The 12,441-nt window shown below is 37.7% G+C and overlaps 1 protein-coding gene across 1 annotated transcript; it reads left to right on the plus strand.

Annotated features, from left to right (window-relative positions):
• The first annotated feature begins 200 nt into the window (after positions 1-200).
• Positions 201-5,241, plus strand: nkx2-1 (NK2 homeobox 1). The gene is made up of 2 exons (XM_088648795.1): positions 201-926; positions 2,045-5,241. The coding sequence occupies exons 1-2, from the start codon at positions 560-562 to the stop codon at positions 2,716-2,718; spliced, it is 1,041 nt and encodes a 346-aa protein (XP_088504921.1). The 5' UTR covers positions 201-559; the 3' UTR covers positions 2,719-5,241.
• Positions 5,242-12,441: the final 7,200 nt, after the last annotated feature.

Consider the following 12,441-nt stretch of genomic DNA (forward strand, 5'->3'; position numbering starts at 1 on the left):
AGAGAGGAAACCTTCTCTCTATCGATGTCTTCCTCGCCTAACACACTGCAGGTTTTGGATATTCTTGACAATGCAATCCACACGTGTTCGGATCTGTGCTGAATGTAGGAGCTGCGTTTTAAAAGAACGCCATTTGCACAAACTTTCACTTACCACAAACTAAAGTTTACAAAGGATCGGCAACGGAGCATTTAGGCAGCCCGTATCATTTAGCATAGCAGAAAACACAACCACATTTCTGACAAGGGGAAAACTTAAAGGTGTTTACCTTGTGATCAGCACGTAAGCTAATTATGCCGGGGAGCGATGTGGATAGGGCTTCTTTGTATTGTTGCCCTGGCTGCTTACGCCCCGCCTCTGGTGGCAGCCTTAAACCTGGCGCCTAGCTAAAACAAACGAAAGAAAGCCCCGAGCCTCCACTCAATCCAATTAAGGCGGACTTCAGCCACTCTCTTACGTGTTCATCCAACAAGATCGACGCTGAGACAGCAGTAACAGGGCTTTGTCAAAAAAAAAGATTGCCTTGCCTTCTAATTTTTCCCCCTCCAGCCACAGAACAATGTCGATGAGTCCCAAGCATACGACTCCTTTCTCTGTTTCCGATATCTTGAGTCCCCTTGAGGAGAGCTACAAGAAAGTAAGTATGGAGGGCAACAATTTAGGGGCTCCCCTGACAGCTTACCGGCAGCCGCAGGTCTCTCAGGCGGCTATGCAGCAACACCACATGGGGCACAACGGGACTGTGCCCGCTACCTACCACATGGCTGCCGCGGGGGTACCCCAGCTTTCTCACACTGCCATGGGGGGCTACTGCAACGGCAACTTGGGCAACATGAGCGAGCTTCCGCCTTACCAGGAGACCATGAGAAACAGCACCTCGGCCACCGGGTGGTACGGAGCCAATCCGGATCCGCGCTTTTCTACAAGTAAGTGGAACTCAAGTCTGACTAATTAATATGGGCAGATGATGGAGAGCACCCAGCGCACACCCGGTCAAACTTTGGGAAGGAACCGCTAATAGTATAAAGAAAACGATTTCAACTCATGATAACATCAAAGTGATAAACTCGTTGTATCTGTGGAATGGCAAAACCGAACAAAATGACCTAAATAAAATAGATGGAATTGCGGGTTTTTCTCAGGGAGGTTTGAATGTGACCATTTTGCGCTGTTTACATAGTCATATTTGGTTTTCAAAATGAATCTCAGGAATATGCACTGAACGATTTGTTATCAGTCATATAACGACTGAATCAGTGTTACTCTTAGGAATTTCAGTATTTTATAGTTTGTGAGTCTTTTCGAAAAATGGAAATTACACCGAGGTACTTAAATTAACAGAGTTGTCACTGATGTACTTCGGTGTTCTTTGTTATTGTATGTTCTTTCCGTCGTCTTTCTTGCTTTCATCCCTCAGATTTTTGCTGGAGTTTTTTCCCTGTATACTAAGGCCTATTGCAGCGTTGAATCACATATAAAATAACTTATACATGACTGTTTTTCCATTTTAGTTTAATTGTCAGCCAGTAATATGTAGGACGCTTATATGTAACACACAGTGTCAAATCGTTGATTTGAATGATTCGTTTTCTCAAATTTGTATTATGATAACTGTATTATATCCGATTTTCCAAGTATTATTTCCGTACAAGATTTTGTATTGCCCACAGCGAAAAAGCAGCCGCAATAAACCCTACTGACAAATCTCGTTTTTGCTTATCATAACCAACCTCTTTGTATGTGAATTTTTTTTTTTTATTATTATGCACAATGGACTTTCTGTAAACTACAGCAAAGGAGAGAGCATAACGTTTTTTTTTCTAATTTTTCAAACACAGAATATGAACAGTGCAGACGCAGAAGGGGTGACTGAAACAATTTATTTGTGTGGTCTAGTTTGTTTTTAATTATGGAAACCAACGTTACCGTAGGGGTTGCGAACTTTTATTCTCAGAAACGTTTCTGAACTGTGAGGCGTCTTGGGAGAAAGGCATGGCGTTTTTTTCTGTTTTCTTATTTGCTAACGCCTTTCTCTTCTCTCCAGTTTCTCGCTTCATGGGGTCATCTTCCGGAATGAATATGAGTGGCATGGGCAGCCTGGGTTCTTTGGCAGACGTCGGCAAGAGCATGGGCCCACTGCAGAGCACTCCGAGGAGAAAGCGGAGGGTGCTGTTTTCTCAAGCCCAGGTTTACGAGCTAGAGAGACGGTTCAAGCAACAGAAATACCTCTCGGCCCCAGAAAGAGAACACTTGGCCAGCATGATCCACCTCACGCCGACTCAGGTCAAAATCTGGTTCCAGAATCACCGGTACAAGATGAAACGACAAGCCAAAGATAAGGTGAGCCAACAACAGATGCAACAAGACTCCAGCTCGTGCCAGCAGCAGCAGCAGTCTCCCAGAAGAGTAGCTGTGCCAGTGTTAGTCAAGGACGGCAAGCCCTGCCAGGGAGGCACAAATACACCGACCACTGCCATCCAGAGTCATCATCAGCAAGGGAGTAACGTTATGACGGTTTCCACTAGCACCACGGCGATGGGACAGCATCAGAGCCAACAAGCAGGCAGCGCCGGCCATTCTCCAGATTTAGTTCAACATTCCGCCAGCCCCTCGTCTCTTCAGAGCCAGGTGTCCGGTTTGTCTCACCTAAACTCTGGTAGTTCTGAATATGGCACCGCTATGCCTTGCTCCGCTCTGTTGTACGGCAGGACCTGGTGACATAACACCGCCGCAGACTGTTGTGTAAACTCGGACAGCCATTGCTGCAGTTCCAAAGTCTTTTAAAAAAAGTAAATCCTATTTACTTTCAGTTGGATTTGCAGACGACTAACTGGGTTAAAAAAGGGGGGTAACGAGTCAATCAGCAAACTAGAAAGTCCCGTGGAGGTGGGAAGTATTCACATCGCGTTGAATAGGGAAAAGCAATCCCATATTCTTTTATACCAGTTTTAACTATTAGAGCCAACGTGGCCGAGGAAGATGTCATTTAAATACAATTTTGTGTTGGGGAAATAACGAGCGAGTCCATTCCTAAATCAGACGCGTCCTTTGTGTGGGCTATCAAAGACTTTTATAGGGGTAATATAACGTGGCTCCGATTTCTAATAGATTTTAATGTAAAACGTAGCTGTATATTTCTGTAAAAGGTTTGGATTGGATACATAGTTTTTAGTAAACTGTATATTATGTTGTATAAAGTTTTTATCGCCATTGGAAGGTTGCTTGTATTATATTTGAGTTTAACTGTTATTTGACCGCGTACGTTTTATTTTCTTGTAACTTATATAGATATTTGGCATAAATATAGTCATACAAACCTATTAATAAATTATGAAAATAAAATTCATATTCCTTTATTGAACTTGAGCGTAAAGTGGATGTCATTAATGCTCGTTTTCGTACGAGAGCACCAGGGAAAAGACAATTGTCATCAATACACTATTATTAAATGCAATTTATTGGCTGTTCATTCAAATAAAAATCCTGGACAAACACAATCATTTATTTTGACAGCACAGGTGACAAAAATCGAATAATAACTGGCAAGCTGAAATACAAAAATTGCTGCCTTTTCCATTGGAAGCTAAAACTTTTTGCGTAATTGTGGGTTATCGGTGGACTTGTGGAAGAAAATTACTGGCCTTTGGTCTGATAGGACTTAAAAACGCATTTGCCAAAGGTGTGTGCGCGTGTGGGAAAACTAAATATTTGAAAGGGCCCTATGCGGCCGTGGAATGAATTTAATAAATAGTGCAGTAGTCCCCCTGTAGTACACGCGCAAAAAGAAAAAAAAGTGTATACTCATGTTATTTAAACAGAGCTAGACGTAGGTTTACTATTACAGCTTGCCGTCTAGGGCTGTTCAAAGTCCACAAACAGTAGTGATCATGGATCAGGCTGTAGGGCTCGTCACGAATTCAGATATTATTAATATGTTGATGTTATGATGGGGATTCGAGTAAATGATAATGGCAATGTCTCTCTTGCGAATGCAGCGTTTAGTTGCTCTTTTGTTCGATTCTGTGAAAGGTTATCGTTAGCATGAAAGAAATTCGGTCCGCCGGTGCCAGCTCGTGTAACGAACTCTTTGGCTATTCCTACGTATTATTTTATATATATCCGACGTTTAGTTTTTTTTCTCCATCTGGATTATGTATTCTTGATCTGAATTGTTTCTCGATGCAAACTGGTGGCGACGTTAGAGATCAAGTCCCAGGTTTTACTTTTATTTCGTGTTTTCACATCTGCAGTAAAGTGAATCATTCACTCATTACAGTCATTAAAACAATCGTTAATTATTTTTCAGAACGACTCGGAACGCCGTGTTTTATCCGCGAAACATTCCAACAGGTTGACCGTTTTTCTTTGCGAGTACAAACCACCTCTATAATAATATTAATGGGTTATTGTGTACACAGTGTCTAATCTTTGTAGTTTTTAGATTAGGTTAGGTAAACTCCTCTCTCGACTTTTTCGTGGTGGCGGCGTCTCTTTAAGTGTGCGTACCTGCGAATCAGTAAAGGTGAGTTCACCGCTCTTTGGTGCAGGAGAGATCAAATAAACACTATTCAAAAGGCATTTACATATCAATCAAATCCCTGTCCAAACAGCCGTATAGCCCTTAAACAACCTCATAAACTATTTTTTGTGCGCTATCGGTTGTCTCTTGTTGGCGGAAATGTGGAAGGGTAAAACACTCAATATATTAAGAAACTGAAAGAAGTCTAAAATTCAACACGCAGGTTGAGAATATTGCAAAAATAATTGCACATTAATTCGGTCTCTAATCCACAGACGCATAAGTATAATCTTTAAATCGGCTCAACGATTCTGGGAAGTCAGTTTTGTGTGCGCGTAAAGAATTGATTAAAAGCAACCAGCAATAACTTAGCACATATAAACCACAAAACAAGGATAAGGAGAAGGAAAAACCCTTTAACGATTTACAGAATCTGAAATTTAATGGGCTGCCTGAAACGAATTTCTGAAGAAGCCTTCAGTGATATTTTGATCGTGAGGTTGAACTGTTGCTATGTTGTCTAGCCCTGACGCTTAGAGAGTGAGAGTATTGCTTTCAGAAAAAAATGTAATAAAAATGCATTTTAATTACAGGTTTGCAGTGGAACAATATTTAAATGTGCTTGTAACTATTTTTAAACAGTATACGCGCGTTCAACGTGCTATAATTGATAGGTGTGAATTATTTATGTATTTAATTCATTAGTAAAATTGTACAGCATGGATTTTGTGTACGTCATTTATTTGTGTTTTAATTATGACGTTTTCACTCTTCCACTGCCAAGAAAGATTTAAACACTGGAAATTAACAATAATACAAACTGATTTTTTTTTTATTTGTAAATAATCTTCATGGTTTAAATCATAATCAAAAAGTATTTCTTAAATTTAAAAGTACAGGTGACCTCTTCGTTATAGTGTACTAACAAGTCCTAATTTAATATGAGCAGTTCGTATTTGTGGTCTTGATGTAGAGAAAAAAGCTCAGTTAATCGGAATTATTAACTGGATGAATCGCCCTTGAAAATCGTTTAAACGGAGGCAGCAGCGATGCATTATTTAGAAAGTGTCTAGGGTCTTGAGCTCTCTAATGGTGTTAAAGTATCATTTACTTACTGTGTGGCGTAATTCTGCGAAGCTTAATTGATGCGAGAATGGTTCGAGCTACTTGAGAAACTAAATCGCACATTTAAAATTAAGTGTGAAAGAGATTATTAATGTTATGATTTGGGTTTCACGCTGATATTTGCTTGACACAACTACGTAGTTACTAGTGCGGCAGCTCAGTTCTCACAAGTCCGCGGAATTAACTGCTCAACTCTATGTAAGACGAGAAACGAATTCCATAAATTCTGTCGTTTATGTTGAGCGCCTGATTTATCAGCTAGAAACTCTGCATGTTTAGTAGAAATTTATCGATATCTACCTAAAGAAAATACAGTAGCTCATGATTTTAAGATTGTGATTTTATTAAGGTTTTATTTTTTTGCACCTTCCAGAAGAAGGCAAATACGTGTTTAAGAAAGGAAACCTTAGGAAAGGTTCAAACCGATGCCGGTGTGCACTATTGATCACGGAAGTTAACCGTAAGTCAAAACACGGTTTTTAATGTATCAACCGAAGGTCCTTTTAGGATTAACTGTAAGAAAATAATTATGATTTTACATACAAGTACATAACACTGTTTAGAAAATCTTTATCATAAGTTATTTTATTAACATACACCATTATAATTGTGAAACGTGCATCTACGTTTAGGCTGTATTTGAATACATAATCATCTGTTTAGAAACAGGGAGCATCATCTACGGTTCGCATATGACAATTCTGTCCCAGCACTAGACCTGAAGAACAATGAGGCAATATTGTCACGCAATATTTGAAACACAATGTATTTCCTAATTCCTAATACGTAATATTTAGCCATTCGTTTTACAAAAACATATTTTAAAATACTGTCACGTATATCATATGCCATCCTGTAAAGTCGGAGCAAAGTAAACCTATTGAAATACCCGACTAGGTAATGTTAGACAAGAATCAAAAGTGTTCATGAAGATTAAGGTTCATTTCCGTTGTTATTGACCTAAGTGTTTTCTTTCTGTATCAATTTCAATTGGCTAACATTATTCGCAGCCCTTTCCGAATGTATCAAAAGTGTATGTGTTTATACATATAGATGCAATTTGCATACCAAATTATCATTGTTCTTATTACAGGCCAGACCAATTAACATTTTAATAACATTTCAATAGATGTTTAGTTTTGGGAGAGAGCAGGATAGGATTGTCATGACGTTATCATTGGTACAGAAATAGTCAATAAAACGGACACGTCGTCTTGTAAATTATTTCCTATAGAATTGAAAATGTTTGAAATAGTAACTTGAGATACAAACGAGGACGCTGAATTATATGTGGTCCTTAGTCCGCTGTCGAAATTTTGCCAGAATGTCCAACAGGATGTAGCCAATTATTTAATCCCATGGAGCCTGTCGGTTTTACTTCCATTCACGTATGTCCTTTGATATTAAAGTTCAAAATACACTAAAGAAACCTGAAGAAGATTAATTATTAAAGATGACTGTTCATGGATAATGTCGTTACTATGCGCTGCATTGTACAATAGTGGTAATTAAGATGTAAAATAAATTAATATTTTCTAAATATTTTATCTCCACATTAATTGCTCGCTTTTGGTTTAAAATATCCAATACATTATAACTAAAGGCTTGCTATGTATTTACGAGTGCGATACGCCGTGTTTATATATACACTGTATAACATTCATGTATATTAAATACCAAGTAATGGTGACAAGGGCACGTCATGGCTTTTGATGTTAGTACGATTTTTTTTTTAATTCTGTCAATGGCGAGACATAAACTACGATAAAAGAGATGGGGCACTAATTACTTTTTTATTAATTTATATTTTGTGTCACCGTGGTATCGTGCGATCGGTTGGCGTTTTCTTCGGTATGATTACCCAGCAAATAATGTCAATTACGAAAGTCCCACATCGGAAAGTGGCTCCAGTGAACTGGACTTGGTCACGTCAGAGACTCCGGTCCTTTTTCAGTGACTCCATGGCAGCCTTCCATTGGGATTGAGGGCACACAAGTAGACTCCCGTTTCCATTTCCACCATTATGTTTCTGCGGGCTCTGGAGTTGCACCGCTTTCCGTGTTTACCTAAAGCCTCATATATCCAGATACATACATACCTTGATCTTGAATTAAAAACATGTGTCCGTTGAAGTAATGAACCTTCACAGCCTGTATACAACGATTAAAATGTGGCGATTAGCTGCATCTGAAGTCCTACTTATTCGTTGCTTTCCTCCGGTATATAACCTACAGTGAAGTGCTGTGAATTTAATAAGGGCCCTGATTATAATGGCTGTGTCTTAGGGTTAAGAGTTGTTCAATCAGTATTACCTTTGTCAAATTATTCTTTAAAAAGCCCATTGCCATTGCGTCGTTTGTTTCAGTATTGAGAAAAAATATACATACGTGTATTTGCGTGTGTATACACGGGTCTATAAGGTATATACAGTATGTATAACATGATTATGATATAGAGCTAATTACAAGTTCAGAATTCACCTGTTCCTCCATTTAGAGATCTTATTAAAATCTTACTTTAAGCAAACGTCTGGTTGTATTAGCAAGTTATTTATTTTTTTGATTTTGCGATTGTCTTGCTTTTGGTGAGGTGGAGTTACAGACTATTTGAAAATGACTAAAACTTTGGGGACTGTAAGGACTGGTTAATCTGGCAATCAAGCGAAGCGGTAACATTGTTTCCCAATATGGAGGGTATGTTCAGAAATACGAAGTGTGGAATTTTCAAAATTCCAAGCGTTCTGGGTTACATTAAAAATAGCCTCTGTGCATAGCGGTTATGAAACAAACACAAAATCAATAAAAAGGTTATTTGGATAACATCAGAATTAAATTAATAATTACATCTCCTTCCCAAGCAGTGCTCCTCTCACACGCTTCTCACACGTATTTTAATGCAGCAGACTCCTTTAGGACTCTTGGAGAATATACTTTTGTAAACTTAAAGGAGTTCACAAACTTCAGGAGTTCACAAAAGGTACGTTTTCATATATGCACAACTGTATTTTTGAAAAAGCACCAAATGACATTTTTCTGTAGTATATTTGAGCCCAAAAAAGGTCGATCTGGATACCTTGTTTTGCACGTTTTTTTAAGTATTCAAAATGATGTCGAAAGAACACTGTTGGAATAGAACTGCACAAATTGTGTTAAACTGAGCAGGCAACAAGTAGCTTTAGGCAACGTTCACAGTAACGCAACCGTGTTGTGTTTTTACGTTTAAACACAAATTGCTGTTGTTTTTTTTTATTTTTTCATTTCTTTCATAGCGTATTCATTTTTATGGAAACTTAAAGGCTGAAATGCTTTCTCGTGTATTCTTTCGAAATCTGTAAGCCGCATTCCCTTAAAAAATGTGTCTCAGACATTAGGAATTGCACCAAACTGTTTCAGGGAACTGTTTTTATTATATAACAATAATAAAAAAAAATAAAAGCGGTCTCAAGCTTCTTTTAAGTTCTGCGTGACAGTAAAAGCTTATATAAAACAACATCAATCTATGCAGGTTTATATTTTAGGAAACTGGAAGTTTTATTTGCTTTATATCCGTTTTTTTAACAAATAGCAATCTAATTATTTGACTACCGAGGACGACCCCATGACCCAGAATATTGAGTTAGTGTGTCTACCTGCAGTGATCTCTTTCGGAAACGTAAAGCAGCGAGATTTTCACCTTCGAGAACGGGGTGTGGATTTCACTCACTGGCGATAAAGTTCGTGTTATTATTATTGGCGAAGCCGTTGCAAAAGACTGGATCGCGCCACAAACAGCTCTGCTGAGGTATGATACAAGTGGAATAAGATGCAGCTATGCTCAAGATGACGTCTGAAGAGGAGGGAATTCGACTGTAATTGAAACGCAGAATTGGTAAAAATTAAGCTCTCGGCAAGAACAGCCTCTTTATTCTTTTCACTTTACTTAACACACGAGCATATGATTCTATATTCCGCTATCTTGAGTAATTCATTCGCCAAATAAAATCAAATTTACGGAATATATCCAAAAAACCCTTTTCAGCATTTCGAAGAACTAAATACAATGTTGTACTGAAGGCGTTTTCTTGAGCTTATGTTTTAATTTCTGAATTTGGTAGGTTAAAAATTGTTTACAAGCTCGAAATATAATTACCAAAAGGGTCTGTGACGGGTTTGTAATGAATTAACAGGTTGGGAATGAAGACGAAGCGCGGACAACATAAACCTTCAATCTTTCAAACGAAGTCGAAAATATGTAGTAAAGACTTTGCGTTACGATTTTGATCAGGTTATGATAAAAAAACACGCATTTACATTTACATTCCTGTGTTTGTGGAGCACAGGTCTTGCAATGTCCTGGGTTATACAATTTCAGAATCAAAATCCGATGCTACAGACGAAGTGCTCCAAATCTTCTTTATGGTCGGATTCACGGTATAGATCAAAAGACATCGTTTTTAGAGTTTTTCTTCTAATTCAAACTATTTGTATCTATGAAAGACCCCAAAATAGATTGGCAAAGTATATTGACAACTTGAAGTCCCTTAGCGATATTTAAAACAAACAAAAGGCCGCTCTAACGATGGCTAAAATAATAGACGAAAGTGTTTTATTTTCATTCCAGTAACTTAATGTTTTTAAATGAAGCTTCATTTTAGTTAATTGTTTTTCATGTGTTAAATACGTGTTAAATATGTGTTAAATACGACATCATAAACTCAATCTAAACAGAGCAACAAACAATACGCGTTAATTCAAAGGATATTCAGAATTACTCAAATCCATTATTGAAATATCGTACTCTTGACTAACAAGGATGTTAACCACATTAGAAAGAAAAATAACTGATAAAGTTAATAACTCAAAACGACTTCGATGCTTTGTGCTCGTAAGACTTCTGTTTTGACTTGCAGGCCATGAAGTTCAAATTAATATCTGCACAATATATTTTATTTTAATATTTCATCATATTTTCACGTTAAATGTAAATATTTTTAAATAATTGAATTCATCAACCAAATACTTCAGCAACGTTTGAAACTACACTTTTATAAATAAAAATGTATTTTAAGAAGTACAACGGGAATAGGGAGAAATAATCCATCTATTTCCTTTGCTTTTGCATCATAATAATAAACACAAATTCAGTCCTTTATAACAATCAAGAGTTCAATTAGAGTAACCGGTCAACTTACGGTCTTTATTTTAGGGCTTTAATTGTCAACGACAAAAATATTTTTTTGAAAATATAAACCTTTCTGCTGACAGATTTCTCAGCAGAAGCAGTGTGTTCCTACATTATTTTTATTTTAACAGAGTAAAGTGATGCATAGTATGGGTGACCTTGGGCTGATTAAGTTTGCAAATATATGTTAAATTCCACTTTTAATCACGAAGCAAAGTGAAACGCATGGGCCAGCGGTTTAAAAAAGGAGAAGCATGCAGGATAAATTATTTACTTGCATAGTTTCAGCAGGACACTTAAGAAGGCATTATAATGAAGTAGTTCTAACTCATTTGACATGCTTGGGGAATTTGCAAGGACCATTTATCTTAACCGAATACAATAACAATTCCTTACTCTTACGTTTAGTGCATGGATGTTGTACTTAACAAGCCATAACTACTAAAGCCTTATCAGTGTAGATTTGTTTTTCGAGAGAAATGCCTTCCTAAATAAAATCTGAAATAATTATTGCATGATCCTTCAAACGTTTAAGCGCCAACAAACGTGTCCTTACATTTCAGTGACCGAGATATGTCGAGTGCTCCCTCTGTCAATGGGATTGCGCCTTGAAGAACGCAGTCTTTAGCCTACACCCCCTGCATCCTCTACATCTGCCGATGGAACAGGGCGGACATACTCCGCCACTGCAGGTTAAAACAGGCCTAGTTTTTCGTTATTCTCCTTGGAAAGCTTCGACATTTACCTTTAAACTTAGTGCAGATTCAGTCATTTTCTAATGTAATCTAACAGACACCGGCGACTGAGAACTGATTTTATTTCTATTAGGTTTTAGCTCGGTTTTTGTTCTCGACTCCACTGAATGACCGCAGATTACATTTGCATCTCTTAGGCTCCCTGTGTGGTCTTTGTGAGAAGCTTGTAACTGTTGAAAATGACTTGTTGGAAGCGTGTGTGCTCTCATCTCTCTCCTTTGACAGAAACATTGTAAAACTCAGACTGATTCTCCTGGCTTTATCCCGCGGATTCCACATGAACCCCAGGCAATTAGAGGCTAATCTCAGCGCAATCATATTTGAGTTAGGGTTTGCGCGTTTTGTTTATCTCCATTTAAAATGCAGCACGATGTTTTATTGTGGAAGGAGAAAGCGGGTATATTGCCAGCGTTGTATAGGATTTAAAATCTTTATATGTTCCGGATAATCATTTGTGTGACTAAGTCTTGATCATTTCTGAAGCCAAATGTAGAGACCACCTAGCTGGATCGAAACATTTTAATGTTATGTTCCCTTGGGGATTTTGCTTTTAGATAACTAATTTGATTGTGATTACAGTTAATTTATTATTTTTTGTACTTAAATAATTATCTTGATTTGAGATGTATCCCTCACCAGATTTCGTCTTTATGGAACTTCCTACTTTTTTTGTTAGATTATTCCTCCTCTGCACAGATCAAAACATATCCGAGGGCAGGCCGTTTCTAAATACACTCTACATGAAATTGTGTTGAAAATGTGCTTAAATCGTAATCACGAAATATCACTTGTACCGACAGAGTCAAACTTATTTTGAGGCATGTAATTTAAGTGAAACAAATCGTCCTAGGAACATAGGTACTTCACACAAGTTTATACATG

Source organism: Lepisosteus platostomus, chromosome 10, assembly GCF_059453375.1.
Source record: "Lepisosteus platostomus isolate fLepPlt1 chromosome 10, fLepPlt1.hap1, whole genome shotgun sequence".
NCBI lineage: Eukaryota > Metazoa > Chordata > Actinopteri > Semionotiformes > Lepisosteidae > Lepisosteus > Lepisosteus platostomus.

Excerpts from the sequence above, each read along its gene's own strand:
- nkx2-1 (XM_088648795.1), top strand. The coding sequence starts at position 560 with ATGTCGATGAGTCCCAAGCATACGACTCCTTTCTCTGTTTCCGATATC. Across the intron at positions 927-2,044 it reads GGATCCGCGCTTTTCTACAA|TTTCTCGCTTCATGGGGTCA; the intron begins GTAAGTGGAACT and ends TCTTCTCTCCAG.